This window comes from Colius striatus, chromosome 12 (genome assembly GCF_028858725.1).
Source record: "Colius striatus isolate bColStr4 chromosome 12, bColStr4.1.hap1, whole genome shotgun sequence".
NCBI lineage: Eukaryota > Metazoa > Chordata > Aves > Coliiformes > Coliidae > Colius > Colius striatus.
In genome coordinates this window covers 324106-347637 of record NC_084770.1, presented here as the reverse complement: position 1 = coordinate 347637, position 23532 = coordinate 324106, and the positions used below count along the sequence as shown (strand labels likewise).

At 44.2% G+C, this 23532-nt stretch overlaps 1 protein-coding gene across 1 annotated transcript in view; it reads right to left on the bottom strand.

The window, feature by feature from the left end:
* LOC104560412 (rho guanine nucleotide exchange factor 4-like) overlaps positions 1 to 23532 on the bottom strand; it is a 102709-nt gene that overhangs the window by 33066 nt on the left and 46111 nt on the right. The window contains 1 exon segment of the mRNA XM_062006064.1: positions 13598 to 13737. Within this exon segment, the coding sequence (XP_061862048.1) occupies positions 13598 to 13737 (140 nt within the window).

The window sequence follows — 23532 nt, the reverse complement described above, 5'->3', positions numbered from 1 at the left end:
TTAGTCTGTATAACTATCACTGAGGGAGCATATTTAGAGTATTTCTTCATTGGAATCTAATTTGCAATTGTAATCATTTCTTTCCAATCCTTCCTCTCAGAGTCCTCAGCCAGGACTGCACCAAGGGAATAATGCTGCCATTCAAACACTGCAGAGTGATCACACACAGAGCCATGCTGCAGCCACAGGAGTTGGTCACTGACCAAGCTCTCAGTGTCAAACATTCAAGAACCCCCAGTCTAATGTTAGATAAAACACAAAGGCACCCCTTGACTTTTTGTTACACTGATTGAACTTTTTGTCCTGCCCAAAACTCGTCACCTGCACATGCAGCAAATGGGGACTAAGCTTTTGGAGACTGCTTTAGGTGTTAGTCTTAGGAGGCTGGAGGTGTACAGGCAAACCCACTTGTCAGTCAAACAGAAAGAACAGTTCAATACTGTAACAGCTGAACTAATAACTGAAAGGCACGTGTACATAAACATGATAAGCAGCACAGGGGCTTCAGCAGAGCAGGGAAATCACTGAGGAGACAAGCAGGAAAGTGATACCCAGTGCACTGGGAGAGCAAAGAGCACATGCCCCAGAGGGAGGTCCTTAAAGACAGCCATGCAGAGGGGATCATGCCTCCCAGCAGCACTTTTCCTCTCTCTCACACAAGTGAGCAGACTTGCAAAGCAAGACTCTTGAGGAATAAGCTAGATACCATGCTAAAGCACATGTCCAGGATGCTGGACTTAGCACAAGCGCTTGCTACAAGTACAAGACACACAACGTAACTCCTCTTAGAGCCAAGGACACATTAGTATCATGGGCACAAATAAACCATGCTCTAAAAATCAGTAGAGGAAAAGAACACTCTCACTGGGTCATTTATCAACACCCTCTCCAACAAGGTGTAAAATGTGTCAAAATATTAACAAGTAACAAAGAGAGAAGGGCTGGAATTGAGCCTGGATTTGGCCCATCTGATACACAAAGTTTTTTCCCCAGTCACACTGTCTCATTCTCCGTGCAGGCCACAGAGCATGGACAAACCACACCATCTGATCTGTTCAACAGAGCTTTGCATACCACACCAACACAGCACTGAGCAAATACTAACTCCTTTACAAGTTTTCCTAGGGTGTTCCTACTTTCTCAGGTAGCATTCCTCTCTCTTCTTACACCAATGAAGCCACTGATACAGATACGAGCTTCCCTGGCCCTCTAGTTGGCATCACTGCCTGCTCAGATGCTGTGTAGAAAGAACTACAGAGGAAGGGAATGTGTTCAGCTCACACAGAAACCTTCAACAGCCATAGTAACAAATTCCACATGGATATTTCTGAGTGGGCATTTCTCTCCTTTAACCTTTCTTTGCAATGAAAAAAACCCACCCAATTATTACTGCCCTTTTCATAACAGAGAGCTGCTGAAATGCTTCTTGGGAAATGAGCTCCTTTTATTTTGGGTTTGTTTTTAATTGGGTGCTCAAAATACTCCCAACCAAAGTCATCTTTCAAAAAAAGAACCCAAGCTCTGAGTGGCCATTCAAAGGACAAATTTCTACTCCATTTTCAGTTCAGCATCTGCAAACAAGCCTGAGAACAAAATTGAGAGAGGGGCAGACATTGCTACCTGCAAATCAACCTGTGAAAACCAAGTTTCCTTAACTCCCAAATATCTCACCATCAGACTTTGTCCAGCATCCAAACTAAGCAGCTCTCAATCTTGTCATGCGTTGAGTTAACCCTCAGTAACAACTGCAGCTAACACCTCTCAGAAGGATGTCGTTCCCTACTGAGCCATAGCCAGAAAGCATCAGAAGGAGTACAGCTTCTCAAACTGCTTACGATTCGGTCTTTCTAAAAGGGAACACTGTCTGCCAAAGGTCCCCAATTTGCTCTGAGTTTTACAGTGTATAACACTGTGTTACTAGAGCACAGTCACTCCCACTGTGTGTTTCTCTAGCTAGTACTGCATGGTTTCAGCCCACACAGCTTTTACAGCCAGTACTTCCCTGGGCAGCTTACTAGTGTAACACTGCCAAAATGTTACAAGTTGTTCTCTTGCTTGAGTACTTAAGATTCATGAGACTATTATCAATGGAAACAATACTGGCCTGACAGTTTCTTTGTGCAGTGCATAGATGAAGGCATGGCCACACTGGTATGCTGCAAGAAAAGCAGCATTTAGATGGGCCACCCCTGACAACAACTAACAAAAGTCAGGATCTGCTTAGCCACCAACATTTTGCTTTCAGATTCTACTAAAGCTAGAAGTTCTCCTAAAGTACGTTGTATTTTCAACAACAGCAACAATAACTATTACTATGTTTGAAGCATCTGGGAATTATTGCCATGGCCTTCGAGCTCTGGTGTCCAACCAACGAGCTTCCAGCATCACACACAGAAGACGACACAGCTCGAGGGTCGCCTGGGCTAGTGCTGGGCACATATTTGAGTTTGAAGGTGGAAAATTCTGTCATAGGCAGGAATGGCCTGGGAAACAAAACAAAGTATGTTATGGGAGATGTGTTGGAGCAAGGAAAAGCAGAGGGAAGCTGGCACAGTCCATGCAATAGCCTAGGAAAATGGATCTTAGCAATACCAGCCCGGACATGGGCAGAACAAAGTATTAATGATGCTTTGAGATAAAGACAGGCTGAATGGGTTATATGGTAAGACAGATGGAAAGGAAACGCTACATCTTAGACATCTGGCAAGATTAACAGCTTGAATGCAACAGCTAGAACAGGGGCAGAATAGAAGGTGACTACAGTGCTGAGGAACTTACAGGGTGGCAAGGAACTGCTTAGTGACTGAGGGAGAAAGTGTTTGGAAGGCCCTAGGAATGGTTTTCATTTCATCACTACATTGGATGGAACAGAGAAATACGGGAGGAACAGAGGCAGAGAAATACTCTAAGAAAAGTCATGGAAAGGAGAGAGGGAACAGATTATATGGGGCCTGAAGCAGGTGAGGTGAGAGTAAACTGCAAAGAAACCAATGAAAACAGAACAAGTGGGTGAGGAGGAGGGGACAAATAACAATGCAAGGTGAGTGACAAGATGAATGTGAGGACCAACATGGGGCAGACGAAGATGCATAATGCACAGAGCTGAAAAAACACTACAAAACAATCCCTGTAAGAGTTTTTAAGGGAGGGTGGCTGGGGGGAAAGAGGCAGGGGGAACCAGGGCAAGCTTGCTTTATTAGTTCTTTCTAGAACATAGGTCTCCTTTCCTTCTGACTATGCAGGACTGCTCAAGAAAGCTGTGTAGCTTGGGGCTGTCTGGCATGTTCTGTTGAGCCCACACATTATGAATACAGGGCTCCTTGAGCTATTGTCTTTGAAAAATGTGTTTGGTTTAAGAGCAGTGTTATGACTTCTCTGATTGTTCAACCTCCTCACCTCTTACAGAATATACAAGCTTGTGGATGCAGATAACAGGAAAACTACTTACAGGTAACAGCTCTGTAAAGTTCTTCCCAGGTGGCATGTAATAAAGTTAATTTGAGCCTCCTCCTTCATTGTCTTCTCATACAATTAATAGAACTGTGAGACCGCTTTGGAGAACAAAAAGCTCCATGGAATATGAGAATGAGAAAAGCTACAAGAGGATAAAAGACATACATAAGCTGTGTGTAAGAAACAGGCTAGACATTTTTGTGTCCTGCACAACAGAATAACAGAGCAGAAACTGCACATGGCCAAGCAGCCTGTAGAGGCCACCTTTTCCTGCTACCTCTGCTTTAGCCAGCAGTCTGAACAAACTGCAGCAGAAAACATGAGCCAAAGAAGGAGTCTTGATGGTCTGTTCCCCAAGAGCCTGCCCCATCGACCAAGAAATCATTAACAATCTAAGATACAGCTCAGAAGCAAACTTGGTAAGTGGCCGTCAAGATGATCAACACAGCAAGGATGCGAAATGGATAGCCCTGCAGTAAATGAACAAGGTGTCTCCGGGCTTTACTAGCAAAGCATTCATTTGGGATAGAGGAATGTGCAAAAACAAGGCATTCAGCCCATAGTGGAGGCTCAAGCAGCTTGCCTTCTTGTCACCAAACCTGTTGACATGAAGATTTGCCAGTGGTAAGTCACTGAAATAGCCAGAAGCAGGATCCTCTCTAAAGACTACAGATAAAAACTGCTAGACGTAGGACTGAAAAAAAATACCCCCATCAACACATTTCTAGGTCACTGTTCCCTGCAAGTGCACCTGCCCCTCAACCCAGAGCTTCAACAACTTGAAGTTTAGCTGCTGTAAACCAGCACAGCTCTGCTCCTGTCCTCTGAGGCCCCAGATCACACCACACAACTCGATGCAAATCTGCCTGACAACTGTGTGCACGCAGAGATATGCCAGCGAGTCCCACGCTGCCTGGACAAAGGTTGTGCTGTTCACTGCCCACAGTGTGTCCGTGTTCCAGTGTGGGAGGAGTGGGGTTAATGCAAGTAACATTTCCTCCTTTAGCTGCAAGGAGCAGGCATATGACTGAGCTGCACTGGGCAGTGGCTATCCCAGGGCACGAGGAGGGCAGGAGCAAGGGCTGGCCGCAAGTGCTGCAGAGGGAGGGGGAGTCTCTCTCTGAGCTTCGGGAAAGCGAGGCCAGCGCTTCAGCAGCTTGGCTGTTCTCCTTGATCCCTGTTCCCTTGACAGCTCCCACAGTTTTGCTGCTTTTACCACAGTGGTAATATAAAACTGCAAGGAACATAGCAATGTCTTCACTCCATGAAAACACAGCTGAACTTGCTGCTAATTCTGCCCCCAGCTTACAGAGCATAGGACAAAGGGCCCTGGGCACAGGACAGGGCTGAAGCTGACAGGTAAGGTCTTTTGAGGGATTAACAGTGCTCTCTAAAGGGCCAGAAGAGCCAGGAGAGATTTTCTTTTTCCACCACAAGGTTCAAATATCCTCTGGGGATGAGGAAAAAAGGGAAACTGCTTTGCAGAGAGGAGCTGCTCCAAATTAGTGAATGAATCCAAGAAACATTTTGAGATCAAAAGCATGCTGAGAGGAACCTGAAGCACAAGTATGGTATAAACCCAGATATATTCATTCCTCTGTGTCTATGCAAACACTTAAACCTGGAATAACCTCAACACTAACCTTTACCCAGCATTTCTACTCTGTCACATTCCTTCTTTATCCCCTTTTCCCAGTCAATCATTGTACTTCAATACCCACTTTCTTATTGTGCTGTTATCCATCACAGGTGTTTCCCAAACTATGGAACTGTGGCATGGACATCCCCAAAATGCTATTTAAAAGAAATACATTGGAAGAGGGAACTGTAACAGCAAGATTCTGCAAGAGAGACTTGTCTTTGCACATCAGACTACCATTTCAAGCAGGAATAACTGCAATTACACTTCTGAGGTGAAGTCTTAGAAGGGGTACAAATACTGAAGTACTTCTAATGCTCTTCCATCCATAGAATAACAGTGGAGAGTTGAACAAGGAGCCTCAAGGATCACAGAATCTTAAGGGTTGGAAGGGACCTTGAAAGCTCATCCAGTGGAACCCCCTGCCAGAGCAGGACCACCTAGAGCAGGTCACACAGGAACTCATCCAGCTGGGTTTGAATGTCTCCAGAGAAGGAGACTCCACAGTCCATCTGGGCAGCCCCTGCCAGTGCTCCCTCACTGAACAGGGAAGAAATTCTTCCTTGAATTTCTTTGGAATCTCTTCTGTTCCAGCTTGTATCCATTGCCCCTTGTTCTGTCATTGGCCATCACTGAGCACAGCCTGGCTCCATCCTCCTGACATCCAACCTTTATGGATTTGCAACCATGAACAACGTCACCCCTCAGTCTCCTCTTCTCCAAGCTCAAGAGCCTCAGCTCCCTCAGCCCTTCATCAGAAAGGAGATGCTCCACTCCATCATCTCTGTGGCCCTGCACTGAACTCTCTCCAGCAGCTCCCTGTCCTTCTGGAGCTGAGGGGCCCTGAACTGGACATAATATTCCAGATGTGGTCTCACAAGGGCAGAGCAGAAGGGGAGGAGAACCTCTCCCAGCCTCATTGGAGTTGTACCTTGCAAGGGAGGACAAGAAGGGCTTCTTTAAATACATTGCAGATAAAAGTAACACTAGAGGCAATGTAGGCCCAGTGTTGAATAAGGCAGGTGCCCTGGTGACAGAGGATACAGAGAAGGTAGTTACTGAATGCCTCTGGTTGATGAGGACTGGGTTCAGGATCAGCAGATCAGTCTGGATGTGCATCAGTCCACAGGCCCTGATGGGCTGCACTCGTGGGTGCTGAGGGAGCTGATGGGAGTCATTGCTAAACCACTGAGATACATGAAGGGCAGGGACAAGCTCCTGGTCTGTGTTGGTCAGAGGACAGGTTTGAAAGCAAGGCACTTGCTTTACACATGAATGGTGAAACCACTCATCTTCACCTGCTCACAGGCTACCCTTGGCTGTCATCGTGCACTGCACAACCAGGTCCTGGTTGAAGGATGGTAGATTAGAAAGCCTATGATTAGGTGCAGGTGAGAGCCCTCAGCAGGGAGGGAGCATCAGGATCTCAGAGGCTGAGTGCCTGCCTGCCACACTGACTCGACTGCAGCAGAGAAAGGATGTGAAGATCTCAGTGGTGGCCTTTGTGTGCTAGAAGTGGCAGGCAGGAAGCCAAGTCCTTCTGCAAATGTAACCCTTAGCCCTACAGCATGCAATGCCACTGGTATGGATTAAAAGAGCTCTTTCATCAGGATGCCAAAGTTGCCTGCAGCCTTCACTAGGATTAGCACCAGTAGACATACCGTGTTTTCTCTAAGTGGTTGGGAGCAACAGACAGTTCTAGGAACCAGTGGATACATGAGATAAAATAGACTTTGAGATGATTTGGCTCAAGACACTTCAGGAGTGAAGACATGGTTGAATCAGTTTTTTTTTTCCAAGGGAAGAACTATTTGTGGAGCCAACCCTCTCTCTGCACCTCAGTAACCAGGAACACATTTAATGCTGGAAAACGCCAGACATTACTAAGAGTCCCCTAATACTCACAAGCTATCATTAACAAGTGTTAACTGAAGCTGTTAGAGGCTTTACAATTTAACAGCTAGCAGGGCTGATGTAAGAGCTACAAAGCTATCATGCTGTCTGCAGTTACTCCTTTGAGTGACGTGCTTAGGTCTGTTTTACAGCCATAGATGAAAGTTTGGGCAGTTCCTCCCCCTCTTTAGACATGTGGGTATGTGTGTGTGGACACACCTGTGCCCACAAAGAGGTGAAACATAGCCTCTGTCTCTCCTGTTCCACTGCTTCAATCTGGCTCCTGGAAGGGGGAGTTCAGGGACTGATCCTATAATTCAGTCATTCCCTTATGCATGTGCAGGCCCCTTCCACTGTAACCCCTCAGCATTTCTGTTTAGAAGTTAAAACCATGACAGTCCCCTATGTGCTATTCTTGCCTCAAGAGCTAAACTAAGCCTGGGGGACTGTGGTGTATGCTCCTGATAAGTATCAGATTAACAGGGCTATTTAGAGAAGGCATCAGTCTACCAAAGATTATCTATTTTATAGCAATGCTTGTGTGTGGACTGAACTCTTGCTGGTGGGGTGTGTGTATGCTACAGACCGTAGCAGAGGTGGTATGGGAGCTACCTACCCACTCTGCACACATTTGTGTAGGAACAGGCATTTGGACTGCTAAAGACCCATTGCGTGACTGCAAGCTTGAATGCTTATCTCCTTTCTCCCAGCTTTCCAAAACCTCAATATCCACTTGCAAGGCAGTGTTTCCTCAGATGGGGATAATCAACAGTGCTGTGTGAGCTACACTGGCTTTCATCACCTCAGCCTGCTGGGGGAGGATCCCTTGCATGAGGCACGACCAAAGTCCTAACACTGACAAGGGCATGAGAAAGCATCTCAGAGCAGCCACAGTTGCCCATGGCAGAAAGCAGAAATGTGATGAGGATAAGGACCTAATTATGTCCTGAGACATGATTGCTATAGAGGATTTGAACATGCTGATTTGTTTCAAATCCATTGCCAAAAGCCCTCTGTGACAACCTTAGAGGTTTGCAGACCTGAGAACTGTAAAAACTAAATCCATTAGGCAGTAAAAGAAGTCACAGTTCTGGCTCTGAACATTCATGTCTGAGCCCTATATAAAGTTACACAAGCACTTGGGACCAAAAACTTGGATCCAGCAAAGATTTATGCCCATCGAGGAACATTATTTCTTGTCCTTGACAGTACTGAGCTTTATACAACACCCAGCAAATAAATCACATTTGCTGCTTCTGGACTACAGTTGTCACCCTTGGTTGTAGGAATATGCAAGACAAAAACAGGAATTAAGCTTTCCAGAAAAAAAGGGGGATGGGGGGCAGGGTATTTGTTGACTGGTTTGTGTTTGCTTTAGTATTAGTTAGGAGAGCAATACACTCACATTAAGATATAGAAGTGGTAATAAATCTCCTCTCTCAGGTTCCATAGGAATGTTATACATCAGTAAGTCTGTTTTCAGCCTGGAAGTCTGTTGGGGCCAGAGCTTTTTCAATCTATTCTGCACTCTTTAAAGAAAGAAGTGGGATGATAACATTTTCTAGCACTGTAACTTTCTTACTGTCTTTTGAAATCTGTCCTCACATAGTACATGAGAGTTCTCTTCATTGGAATGTCAATAGGTAATGTTAAAAATGCAATGAATGATACTATGAGGGGACAGAGTGACCCTCAGCAAGTTCCCTGATGACACCAAACTGGGAGCACTGGCTGATTCCCCAGAGGCTCTGCTGCCATTCCGTGGGATCTGAATCAGCTTGAGAGTTGGGCAGAGAGGAATCTCATGAGGTTCAACAAGGACAAGTGCAGAGTCCTGCAGCTGGGAAGGAACAAGCCCATGCAGCAGGACAGGCTGGGGGTCGAACTGCTGAAGAGCTGCTCTGCAGAGAGAGACCTGGGAGTGCTGGTGGGCAGCAAATAAACATGAGCAGCAATGTGCCCTCGTGGACAAGAGGTCAATGGCATCCTGGGGGGGGCATCAAGAGGAGCGTGGGCAGCAGATTGAGGAAGGTTCTGCTGCCCCTCTGCTCTGCCCTGGTGAGGCCTCATCTGGAGTCCTGTGTCCAGTTCTGGGCTCCCCAGCTCCAGAGGGACAGGGAACTGCTGGAGAGAGGCCAGTGCAGGGCCACCAAGATGATCAGGGGACTGGAGCATCTTCCTTATGAGGAAAGGCTGCGGGAACTGGGGCTGTTTGGTCTGGAGAAGAGGAGACTGAGGGGGGATCTTATTAACATTCACAAATATCTAAATGGTGGGTGTCAAGAGGTTAGGGTAGTTCTTTTTTCTTTTGTATCCAGTAACAGGACAAGGGGTGATGGGATGAAGTTGCAACACAAAAGGTTTCATTTAAACATAAGGAAAAACTATTTTAGTGTTGAGGTGAGGGAGCCCTGGCACAGGCTGCCCAGGGAGGACGTGGAGGCTCCTTCTCAGGAGGTTTTCAAACCCAACTGGAAACATTCCTGTGTGACCTGATCTAGGTTGACCTGCTTCTGCAGGGGGGTTGGACTGGATGATCTCTAAAGGTCCCTTCCAACCTCCTAACATTCTGTGATTATTCACATTTAACAGTGTTAAAATACACTGTTCTGATTTCATCTGCATTAACATTTTATGAGTTTTAGGGTCTGCTGTGGGGTTTTTGTTTGGTTGGGTTTAGTTTGGTTTGGTTTGCTTGGGTTTGGGAGAGCTTGTTGGCTGTATTTGGGGTTTTTTTCAGAAAAAAACCCAACAGTTCACGTTTCTATCTTGTTTAAAATTGACTGTGTTTGGAGGAGCACTGGGTAAGCCTAGAACAACTTCCCAGTGAATGATCAAACAGTTTAGCACAAGAAGAGACTCAAGAGCCCCAGTTCTGCAGAGAGGACCTTTGGTACGTGGCAGATGTACCGTTTGCACCACTTCCTGAGCATTTTTGCTGGATGAATCACTTTGTTAAATCAGAAACATACATGTTGGAACCAATTAGCTTAATTGTATCTTATCAATAAGCACTAGTTAGCTCAAACATCTGTACCATAGGACAATAATGTCCCTTTAAAGCATGAGGTGATGGTGTTGCATGCATCAGATGAAAGTCTGGCTTGCTGAAGCCAGTGAGTTGAGTCGTGCATTTCCTCAGGAGCAAGAACTCACATACCAAATTCCAAACTTATCAAACACAGAGATAAGGATAAAATAGAGAGTCTTGCTGTTATTTGCCAACTATTTAATGCTTTGCTTTCACAAGATGGGGATGGCACTCTTCATCTGGGGTTGCAAGGGGCTAAGCACTGCAATAGCATTTCTTCCAAAGCCCAGAGCCATGTGAACCCTTCACTCCTCAGCAGGACAAAGCCTTTGTACACATCACATATTTCCAAGCAAACAGGCCTAAGCCCACTTACCCAGGCCAATTACTTGACAAGCAGTGTAGTTTTCCTCCTTATCACCATGATCCCTCAAAAGCTGGGCAGGCAGGCTTTTTATATGCCTAATCCCTGATGTTCTCTACTTCAGTCTACATATAAACACATTTCATGAAACTTGAAGCTATGTCTGTCCTTTACATGATATCGCTGCACTGGAAGGACAGAACCCCAATGTATTTGCAGTATTGATTTTTTTTCTTGCAGCATTTTACCTGATTATACGGTGCAAGCAAGGAGACAAGGACAGGGTCTTTGTCTGGAACAAACACAAAGTAAAACTCCACCAAGCACAATCCAAACACAAGAATCTCCTTTCACAAGCATCAAGAATGCATTTAAAAGAATGTCAAACAGATGCCCCAAGAAAATTACTTTCCTGCCTCTTTTCTCATCCCAAACCCTTATTATTACTTTTTGATTGATTTTGTTGGCTCTTCTACACTCTCATGCTGATCTTAGCTGGGCTCTATAAAACTCCCCAGTTTTCTTTTATCCCTCTAGTCTTCTTGCCAATAACTTATTCTAGTTTTATGAAAGGTTTCTTTTTACTTCACAACCATTTTCTCTAGATCCAAAACGACCTAAAACTCAGTGGTTGGGTGTTTTGGTTTTTTTTTAAAATGCAATATTAGGTCTGCCAAATGCCTTAAAACGGTATTTCAACCTTCTCTGTTTGAAACCTGCTTCTTCCAAGAAGGCCAAGAATCATGTGGTGACCATAGCTTCCTTACCCACAACCAATAAAATATGATTTGGAATACTATAAAACAAAGCCAAGACTGCTCCCAAAATGTGACCGACTACCTTCACCCTATACCACTCCTAGCACCACTACAGAAAATACTCCAGGCTAATCAATACCCAGCTTTTGGCCCAGCAGGGAAGATGAAGATAAGCCTGTCCAATTGCCAGTTATTTAAGACAGTTCAGTTCCAACGCTGAGGATGTCTGTTTGTGTAAAATCTGACTCACAGATTCAGTATTTCACCTCAGTGATTTTGTATTTTACTGTACTCCTTTGTTCCAGGAACTGATTGTGTAGGAAAGCACTTTACTAAGGCTTAGTGAAGCCAAGTGATGAATTAATTACCTGTAGGAAACAGTTGACAAAGTAAATAATGCACTGCCTGTTCTCACAGGTTTGTTGGCCCCTGAACAGGCAAGCTTCTGGGGAACAAGCCAAAGATAATCTTTTTGTTCTTCCAGTCAACTGGCCAACAAAACCTCACATACACTTCAAAGATTATACAAATTACAACTGGTTTGGACACATCTATTTGTTTTCTTGATTAGAGGTTAAATGATGGAATTTTACCCTAACAAAATGAACTTTTAGGAAAAGGGAGAAAAAAATGAGTTTTCTCAGTCATAACGAAAGATGAAAAAGAAAACCACATGCATGATGGATATACAGACACACTGCCAAGGTCATTGTTTTCCTGATTTGAGGAGTTGTACAGATTTCCTTTAAAACAAACAAAAAATCCAGAGGATGTTCTGTTTGACTAGACAAAGATGACTTACCAAGGCAAGCACTTGAATGAGAGAGACAGGTCCTCCAACACTCTCACTGCACGCTATGGGCTTGAGTCCTGTGGTGCCTGGGACTGTCTCACAAACACACCAGGTAAATGTGAGAGAATGTAACTTAAGATTTTGTGTTCTACTAGTGTTTTCTCACCAGAGACAACAGCCCAAAGCAGCTGAGGTTAAATCAAAAATCCTTGGCCATGATTTGATAACCTCTGGGTGTAAGGAATGGGGAAAGAAAATACAGTAAGTCACTTCCTTACCCCAGGCACTCAGGGCTCTAGTCATGGATTCTGAGCACTCAGAGCAGGAAAACCACTAGAAGAAGCATTTGCTATTGTTGTTTTTGAAGAAAAGGTGTTATCCTCACTCTGCAGCTTTTTGGAACTTCTGCAGACCCCAGGAACATCATTGCTGTACAAGTCAAACATACAGGCACAGAGCCTCAGTCAACATAGTTTCAGTTATAGCTTAGCCACAAGAAAATATAATACATCTTTTATCCTTGCCTTCTCATCTTGGGAAGGTCATGTAAAGGTAACAGAAGATGCAGAAGTGATAAAGAAGGTGTAAGAGCACAAGAGATGATTAGTATAGTGAACATGCTCCATTCCTTCAATGAAAAAGCTTATTAGTTCACCCCACAAAAAAGCAGTCTGTGTGTAACAAGATGCCAGTTCTAATGCATTAGACCAAGTCAGTGTGTTTTTGCAGAAAAAAGCCCTGAAATCCTGCTAGCACATTGCTCATTGCATCAGCTGAACCACCTATAAAGAAAACAGCTCAAAGCACTGACTAAAAAGGTTTGTCTTTCACGACCCTAGAGCAGATTCATGGGGGAAGAAGCAGCAGCGAAGACTAAGCCTATATTCAACTTTGCACCCTTCTTACCTACCCATAACAAAGTATGGTAACCAGTTTTTGTTTCAACATTTCCTTTATGCCTTCAACACACCACATTTCAAGTCTTACACCAGCCCTGACCAGGCTGCTTGTTAATGGTCTTAAACTTCTCATCCCAAAACACTTAAGAGGAGAGTTACCTGCTCAGGACCAGTTGCTCTGCATCACAGAATCACAGAATGGTGGGGGCTGGGTTGGAAGGGACCTCGAGAGCTCACCCAGCCCAAGCCCCTGCTAAAGGAGGTCCACCTAGATCGAATCTCACAGGAACATGTTTTGAAAACCTCTAGAGAAGGAGACTCCACATCCTCCCAGTGCAGCCTGCGCCAGGCCTCCCTTACTCTTACAGTAAAGTAGTTTTTCCTAATATTGAAGTGGAACTGCTTGTGTTCCAGCTTCATCCCATTACCCCTTGTCCTGTCACTTGAGACAACAGAAACAAATGCCACCCCATCCTCTTAACATCCACCTTTTAAATACTTGTGTTAATGATATCCCCTCTCAGTCTTCTCCAGGCTACACAGTCCCAGGTTCCTTACGTCATTGCCCTCTACTGTTAGGGACAGCACCTGGATGGAAGGCCCAGACCCTGTCCTTGCTCAGTTGGAAACGGTAACCACGTTATATGGCATTTGAAACCCCATCCTCTCTGCCATTATTGGTTTGGTTGTTGACCTCTCTTACGGTTCACAACAACAAACCAGCACCTTTCCTTACCCTGCCTGCCAGCACCCAGCCAGGGCAGTACCTCATTGATGGCGAGCTGCTCCCCGCCGCCCCCGGCGTGGCCGTAGCGGTGGTTGGAGCTCCGGAAGTCCTCGTACAGATCCTCCTCGCTTCCCACGTCGTCCGTTAGAGCCGTCTTATCCAGCGCCCCGTCAGCAATCACTGCAACGGCAAAACACGAGGGATGAGTGGAACCACAGCGCTGCATCATTACACGGGCTTGGCTGGGGTGAGGGATGCTAGGACACAGCATGAAGGAAAATAAGCAAAGACGCAACTTGAAGACACAATTCCAGCCTGGTGCAGGCCTGTTTTGTCAGAGATTTTTTCTCTGTTCATGTTTTGTTACCACAAATGATTGTGTCTTTCTAGACAGGAAAGAATGATTCACAGAATCACAGAATCTTAAGGACTGGAAGAGACTTGGAAAGCTCATTCAGTGCAACCCCCCTGCCAGAGCAGGGCCGCCTAGACTAGGGCACACAGGAACTCGCCCAGGTGGGTTTGAATGTCTCCAGAGCAGGAGACTCAACAACCCATCTGGGCAGCCCCTGCCAGTGCTCCCTCACTGAACAGGGAAGAAATCAACAATTCAAGTTCAGCAATTGCTGCATGTTGCAAAGGAAAAACAAGGAAAAAGAAGAAGAAAACAGACTTCTGAAGAAAAAAGGTGCAGGGCAAGGATGATGCAAGCATGATTTCATTCTGACACTGACATGTTGACAGGAAACTAGTCTAGGTAACAACTTCATGTCTGCTAATTCATACCTTGGTGATTACTATTTACCAAAGCCTATCCAGGGAAACTCTCAGCCTTTGGGAAAGACATTCACCTTCCTCTTTTTCCCATACATTTATTTAATTTGAGAACCTTTTTTGTTGCCTAAAAATGTGTTTGCCATGGAAGTATCTATTATTACCACAGGAGGGCTGTTCTGCTCAGCACAGCCCCAAGCAAGCTACAAATAATGGAGGGTTAGCTGTCTGTAGCTAGAACAAGTGTTGAAATCTCAAGATACAAACATAAGCCTGAGAGAAATAAAAATATGGCATTTATATTCCTTGCACAGAAGAAAATGGCACTTCATCCGTTTCACAGGCAGCAACCATTTCTTAATGTCTCCTTGGGGTGTTATCAAATACTCTTCAGTGGTACATTGATTCATTCATCCCATACCTTTATAGGCTACTGAGCAGAAACTTTCTGTTCCCAAACCTGTGAAAAATGTCACTGACTAAAGAAAGCATTTGCTGGCATACTCATCTAGATTAGCAACTGCGAGGACAACAGTTTCCATGACAAAGAGGTGGGATTCACAAAGACTTCCGTGTATGAAGTAGCTAACACAAACAGAATGTAGAGAGCAACAGCTGATCTAACAAGTAGTTTTAGTTTAACAGGCTTGTCACAGCTACAGTAGTAGGAATGAAGTGAAAACATAGCTATTGCTATCAGTACTTGTGGTGACAGCTTTGGCTGTCCACGTTACACATGATGTCACACAAGATTATTGTAGAATAAGTGAAAACAAAAAAAAAACAAACCTAAAACAAAAACCACCTAGAACTTGATCTTGTACAGCTTGGATAGGAGAAGCACTAGTCAAGGTGATTTGTTTCATTTCGTAATACAAGTGCATCTTCATAGAATCACAGAATGGTAGGGTTGGAAGGGACCTTTAGATATCATCTGGTCCAACCCTCCTCCAGAAGCAGGTCCCACCTAGATCAGGTCACACAGGAACATGTCCAGGTGGGTCTTGAAGAGCTCCAGGAAGGTGCCTCCACACCCTCCCTGGGCAGCCTGGGCCAGGGCTCCCTCACTGAAACACTAAAAGAGTTTTTTCTTATGTGTGAATAGAACTTTTTGTGTTCCAGCTTCATCCCATCACCCCTTGTCCTGCTGCTAGATACCATCAAAAAAAGTGCTGCCCCAACCTCCTGACACCCACCAGTGAGATACTGGTAAACATTAATGAGATCTTCCCTCAGTCTCCTCTTCTCCAGACTAAACAGCCTGAGGTCCCACAGCCTGGAAGAAGATGCTCCAGTCCCCTCAGCATCTTGGTGTCCCTGCACTGGCCTCTCTCCAGCAGTTCCCTGTCCCTCTTGAGCTGGGGAGCCCAGAACTGGACACAGGACTCCAGATGAGGCCTCAGGATGGCAGAGTAGAGAGGGAGAAGAACCTCCCTTGACCTGCTGCCCACACTCTTCTTGATGCATCCCAAGATGCCATTGGCCTTCTTGCCCACGAGGGCACATTGCTTATAGACCTAAATGTGTCAAAGGGCCAAGAAAAAGTGCCTACAGGTTCATTAGCTTGTAATTTCCCAAAAGCAAAGCTCCCCAGTAATATAAAATACTGTCAGAGGTTACAACAAGACCTGCATAGATTGTCCTCATCAATGCTTTCATTATGTGCAATGTTTTGTTAAGGCCACATCACTTGATTGTTTCTAATAACACAGTAAGGTATAAAAGCAGCTATCAGTTCAGTGCAGTAACGACAAAGTGACTGGGTGCATGAGCTGTTTTTGAACTAAACAAGATTGCTCATGATTTGAATTCAATAAATGTGCACAATATAGCAAAGTTCATTGTCTGAACCTGGAATTCTGTGCAACACCGATGGTACTTCAGAACATGGAGGTATGCATGAGCTTCTGGATAAAGCAGGATTTTCTGTGCAAGTTTGTAGCTACCCAACTACTCATCATTAAGGTGCCATGTCACAAAAATCTCAAATAAAGTCAAGCATTCCCATAGCTTTGCTCTTGACAAATCATATAATTAACCCAGGAGTTCTCTGCTGAATCCATGCCAGTAGTATAGACTGCATATAAAGCAGTTCTGGGGCTAAGAACTAGCCCATAATACAGAACTCTAACCCAGTCAGAATGCCACTGATACTATCATTTTATGCAGAATTACCATGGTTTGCACTTTATTTTTTTAAGAGCATTACAGTATCAGTTTTTGTTCATATGCTGCCTGAAAAACAATTGCCTGATAGTAATGAACATCTTCCAGTGTATTAGCAGCAGCAAAAACAAATTAGAAATGTTTTCCAAGAACAAATACAAATAAATCATTTATAAGAAGGGAGTTAGCAGTCACTTCATTCGAAACTTCCTTTGCATCTCTCTGATCTTATCCTTTCCCCCAATTTGATGCATGGCCTGGTTGCTTTTGCCATATGCATCTTGTGCTATTTCCACTGCTAAAAGTAATTTTCAGCTTGAAAAATGTTCATTGACATCTTTAAAGCTTTTTGGTTTTTTCCCCCCACATTTTCCTATTTCTTCTCTGATCTGTGCTTAGATGAAAAAGCAAAAGCTCCAGGGACATATTTATCTGTATTACTTAAAATGCTCTATACCTCTGCTAAGTGCCTTGAAAGCTGTGTTTGCTTTTACTAGAGATCTGTTTTTCTTCTCTCATCTTACCAAGCTCATCAATTTTCCACGGTCTCAAAACTGCTACTGCATTTAGGATTAGTTTTCCTGGCAGAAAAGTCCTCATGGTGACCAAAATATTCAGTTTATAGTCATAAGAAAGTCCTCAGTCCTTGAGGAAGAATGGCCTAAGTCGTCAGACCTTTTCCCAAACTACTGTTCCAAGGAAGAACAAAACTAGTGAAAAATAAGAATTTGCTCTGAAGCAGTTTACATGGGAGACAAGAGTACAAATAAATAAATAACATGGTAGTCTGGAATGGTGACCCAATGCACTAGAAATCCATCAAGGATGCAGAACGAAGGCTTTTAACGTGGGTAGTCCCTCAACATGCACAGCATAAACTAGGTCAAGTAGAACAGAAGCAAGCACTGTAGAGAAATCTTTAAAGACAAGTTAGCAGAGACTGCAGAAATAGTCTATCAGCTTCCTCAACAGCACAGTGCTAGTCAGACAGGCAACTATTAAGCTGCAGAGTAGTTGACTTGGATGCCTCATTTCTATTTAACACTGAAATCCACTGCTACCATCAGAGCCGGCCTCTGTCTCTGAAACCACTGATCTGACCTCTCCCTGGCAATCAGGCAACCTCAAACAACACTATTCTGTCAAAACATGCCACCAAGCATCCCGCTAGCTTGAGCAGATTTCTCCATATTTTATATGGTTGTCCTATAAATTTCACTCAATATGGCAACAAGTCCCATAAGCAGGAATACAGGAAGGAGTTGTCACCAACATTTAGTTCTACAGCCTTCTGTGCAAAGTATTAAAACTCTGCCTTACATTGTTGTTACTCAGGATTTACATCATCAAAGTACAAAAGCAACTATTCCAGCCATTGTAGCTCACAAAAGAATGCCACACAATCCCTTTTCTATGTATTTGAACAGAGAATAAGGTGTCAAGAGCCTGATTCCATGAAGAAATATCTTGAGAATATGAAGCAGCAGAAGTCACTCAAAAAAAACAGCACTGAAAACAAGAACTGGCATAGGTGGTTTGTGCTTGAGTACCTGAGCAGACAGCACTAACCAAGTGTCAAACCATGACAACAGACTACACTCAAGGGAAGTCCCATAAACAAAGAGGGAAGAATTCTATAAAACCCAAATAAAGCTTGAGCAAAATGGTCCAGAGGAAGAAGGTACACAAGTTCACCCTTACACCCCTCTACAGGCTTTGAGTGCAGGCGTAGGCAGTCAGCAGTGGGAAGGGTCCTGGCTGAGCTCTGGTTGGTGCCAAGGAAAGCTGAGAGGTACTTCTGCTATGCAGTTACAGGTCTCTCCATCTCATCCTCAAGCCACTGGAGTGGTTATCAGCTCCGTGACCTCACACAGAGGAACACTCTGTGCCTGCAGTGAGCGACGAGCTGTGTGATGGCTGCAGCACAAGCCTTGGCTCTGTGGCTCCTTGTCACCCCAGCTGGGGCCTGCCAGCTGCACCCTGCTTAGAGGGAAGCCAGAGAGTTTGCCATATGTACAGTTTGCCTGTCTGGTGGGACACTGGGAGCCACCATAAAGCCTGTCTGATACTGGAGAACAAACCAGCAAGGCCTCGATTTTAACTAACAGGAGACAGCAGGAAGGAAAAATGACAGAAGTCTTGTGTTGTTCATCTAACTAGTTGGAAACCAAAGGAAGTTGGGATTAGATGATCCACTGAAGGTCAGAGATGAAAAACAAATATTAACCACAGTTCAGTTAAGACTAATGTCACCCAGTACAGCTGACACTGTTCACCCTGTCAGAGCTCCTCTCCACTCACCTCTCACAGGATGGACCTACTTCACACATTCCAAGTGCCAGCAATTAGTGAACACAAGTTGCTGCTGGCTAAAAACATTAAAAAATACTACCACCTCCAAAAAAAACCCCCAAAACCCAAAACATCCTCCTCTCTCTAGAGAAGAGCAGAGTGAATTTCTATCAGTTTCCTCTGAGCAGCTGGGCACTGCAGTCCCAAACCTGGCACAGCCACTTCACAGAGATCTCACAAATCGTAAAGTTTATATCTCAGAATAAAGCCCAGTAGCTCCCTGTTGCTGAGGAGTTCCAGCCATGATGCCTGGGTCAGGAACCTGAACAATGACTCAAGACTAGAGGAAAATGGGAGAGAGGGAACAACTTCTAAACTTTGGTTCTCTGTTTCCACCTCATTTCCAGCCTACAGCTTTAAAGGAGTGAGGCTGGGACAGGAACCCATGATGGTTACACACAGCTTTGAAAGCCAAGAGCATCCACAGTTTATTAAAAGCACATTGCATTAATGGAAAAGGGAACAACTTTTGTGTATTTGAAGTATCTCTTTTTCAAGTGTGCTTTTTTTGGTACCACAGTCCCACATTAAGTTAGTCTCTGTAGCATTTACTTTTAAAACAATTCACCAAAACAACAGTAGGAGCCTGATTTACACTCACAGAGCAAATTAATTCAGAGCTAACAACATCATTCCCTCTGCCTCACTGAGCAGAGACTGCTGTGGTTGGGTGCACTGCCCACAGGAAAGTGTGTTGCAGCTGGTGAATGGAGTAGTTCAAGAGATTTAAGACGATAAGGAAAGTGCTGTGCAGGGTGAGGAAACCAAACCCAGCCTGGGGACACCAAACCCAGCCTACGTTGCCCAGGTGAAAAGACTCCCTCTCCAAGATCATCTTCACGTTCTGAATTGCTAAACCCTCATCTGCCTTAGAAATAGCTGCCACAGTGGTGCTGCAGCCTCCATCAGTCCTGTTCTGAATTATATGCTTCATTTATCAGCTGCTTGATATATGGAGGTCCCTATGCAGCTGCCACAGTAAAATCCATCAGAGTGATGTCATCCCACTTCTGCCCCAATAGTGCAATTTTCCAGCTCTTTACTGTGCTGATGGACCCTCTCACATCATTCTACTTATGGTTGTGGGCCAGTTTAACAGGAAAAGGGAAGTCTGGCAGGGAATTAGCATCAATGGAACAATGACCAGTTAGTATGAGCTTCACGAGGGAAAAAAACAACCCAACCAAGGCCATGGGCCTGCAAAGCCAAGGCTTAGGGAGCTAAAGTCCACATGATAACATGCCTGAGCAGGTAGAGAAAGATGGAATGGGGAGGAAAGGCAGAAAATGTTTAAGTGGAGAAAGCAAGCTTCATCAGCTCCATTTTAAAGAAACAATAAGCAGGGAAAGGATTCAACATAACAAATTTAAATTAACATTTTAGTCTCATGCCACAAACAGAATCGATGCTGTGAATGAAACCAGTTCCTAATTACCTGAGTCTAAGAGGAAGTGGGTGCCTGAAAACAAAAAGAAAACAGCTCTTCAATGGCAAGCTGAGCACAGGTCCTCTGCGGGTCTGCTGGGCGCTTCAGCCAGGGTACCATTCATCAGCAATAATGCACTGAGCCACCCACTCGGGTTTCAAGAGTTTTTAAATCCCAATTAGAATCTAATTGACTCACAGGGAGGCTTAAGGGAGCTCTCAGCTCTCTTGGGTAGCAGAGATAATAATGGGGAAGAGAGATGTGGATTATGAATGGCTCTGCAGCTCCGACTCCCACGTTCCCACTCGCAGCGTGGTCCGTGCTTCGGCAGGCTGCAGCACAGGGCTGATCCCAGCCCCTGCCTCGCTCTGGAGTGATGTTACAAGGGGAAGAGAAGAGGGGAGCAGTTTAACTGGATTTGAAGAAGAGTGGAAATGATGGGAAAAACAGATAGGAAGTCGTCTAAGTGTCCTTTTATTTAACCAAAGCCTGATCTTTAGTTGAAAGGCCCCTCTGTTGTACTGCATACAAACTATTAATTCACTGGCAGTGTTCCCGTCACAGCTACTGACTTGGAAAAAAGCAGACACGTTCTCCTGCACTACATATTTGTTGTTTATTTCTGATTACTCATCCATACCGACCTGTTTGCTCTCATTTTTCAGCTGGATGTCTTTGGAAATGCTATTTACTTAATGTCTGGACAATGTTGAACATTACGAGGCCAATTCCAGTCCTTTAAGCCCTATCACAATGTAAACATTAATTTAATGGTAGCAATCAAAACCACCAAAAAAAAAATCCCTTCTAGTGTCCAGACACATTCTTTACATTACCGTCAGTAGGACGCACTGGTTGGAATATCTGGTGTGTCATTTAGGGCCCCAAGAACAGGTCTAACTCTTTGACATAGCTAAAGGAGTTAAAGGAGTAGGGGGTGAAGGATGGATGAAACCATCCATTGTAATTTTTCTAAAGTTTCCTCAGTGGAAGACTGAAATGATTTCATTTCTTGTTTCTAACAGGTAACAAACACTGACATTTCAAACTCATGCTGAATTCCTACCTGTCCATTTAACTCTGCTGCTTAGCCCCGTGCCTGCTATGCCTGGAAGGAAAAAAAAAAATCAAACCCAGGTCGAACTCCCCTCTCTTGAAATGAAAAACAACAACAAAGCAGCCCCTTCGTCAGACAACTGCCTCCTAAAATACTGACAGGCTGCTGGTTGGGAAACAACGTATCTGACACTGTCTAGTAGAGCCTGATCAGAGTCAATTCAGATCAGCTTGGACAAGCTTTCAGCTCACCTGCAAAGATGAAAATACCACATCCAGGTCTCCACATCCACTCACCCAATCTTACCCAAAAGTTTAACAACTGAGGAAATTCAAGCAAATGAGTCAGGAAATCAGAACAATAGCTATTTACAGTGGACAACACCTACTTCAGCAAACTTAAGAGGTAAAAGTGACATCAAAGGGTGTTAGTGCAGCTGACAAGATTGACAAACATGAATTTGAAAGGGCTTTGTCAGTAAGATTTCAGACATGTTTTTAAAAACCTCCATGTTTATTTTAGAAGAGCATCTGCTCCAGCTTTTCAAAAAGTTTTAGTCACGTCCCACAAGTTGGAACATCAGCAACTTGGAGAAAAAGCCACACAGTTTCCTTAGCAGATCGCTCCCACAGATTCCCCTTTGTGATCAACACCTGCCCCTACTGCCATGCACACGTGGTGTCACTCCTAAAGGTCACCTTTGGGCTTCTCTTGTCTTTTGCTTGCACAAGTACATGAAACTTACCAGTGGGAACATGCACACAAAGAAGCCACGCTATCTTCCTGCTACTGAGTCTTACTGCTCTGCTGTTATCTGAATTCATCTGAACCAAAGCCCTGGTTTATACTCACACTCTGTATTTCTATCTTTTTGGTTTTGGTCTCCTACAGAAAGCAAAGGAAAAAATCCTCAAACAATCTGGACATAAACAATGCTTCCAGTCATCACCAGTCCTCAAATGAAGGCCTTGAGAAGAAAATGTTCACCCACATTCTCTCAGGAACTGTTATTCCTCATACCTTTGCAGCTACTTTCCAGGGATTTCAATGGAGTTTTCTTAACCCAAGTGCTGTTATCTCCCAAATCTCATCCTGCCCTTGTCTGTTTTAATTATATTGACTTAGCTGTGATGTTTGCTTCACCTCTACAAGAACATCCTCAGAGCACTCATAGGACAGTGTTAGAAACCCAGACTATCACAAGCTCTCGCAGTGCCTCCTTCCCTGTACCTGTTACTTTATCAAACAAAGGAAAGAATGTAAACACACTGTAGGGAATTCCGGCTGATTTATATTTCCACATATTCTGTGCTTTTATTGTGTCTTTACATCCAAGTATACCCTCAGAAGATCAAGAGCTTGGAAGCTAAGTCTTTCCTAAAGGCATACAGTTTTCTTCAGCCTTAAGTCACAGTCTAGAAACAAGAAAATGCCACCACACGCAAAGCTTTGGCTACTGGTCTGGAAAAGACAGTGCTGTAAAGAATTATTAGGGTCATGTTTATGAAGAATTGTCACTAGGAAGTAAAACAATTCATATCATGCAAGTCTTTAAAATGCTGCACTCAATCATGGCAACTTTGCAGGGAAGTATCAACTTCCTTATGCTCCTTTCACAACAGTCAAACCTGGAACAGTAAGAGAAAGACACGGGTCTTATAATAATACTCGTCACTGTGAATCATTCAAGTTATAAAGAATTGTCTTGATAATAGCTTAAAACCTTTGACAATGCAGACACCTCTGGTTAAGACAAAACTAACAGCAGAAGCTGAAACAAGGTCTGCAAGCCTGTAACCAACTGACACGACGAATACCATGGATGCACTGGGTGCACACTGTTTCCAGCAAAGTCAGCTCAAAGAGCCACTGCTTGGCACTTCTGCAAAGCTGGCTGTTTACAGAAGAGTCTGAAGATGGATTTAAGAGGCTAACTTTGAACACTTCCATTTGAAAAATGTGACCTTTGTTTTTTTTCCCAGAACTCTGCTGAATGCTATAAATCTAGCCTTTTATCTCTGTGAAGCTATCCAGGCTGACAAGTGGCTTATGTCTATGACCTTGTACCACAGAAGTAATTAAAAATGAATGCCATGAGAAGACTTTCAATTGCTCTTGTGCGTTATCAAGTATAAGTCTCGAGGGGCAGCAAGATTGTTTTGTGGACATTATTTTGAAGGAGTAGTCTTCATGTAACACA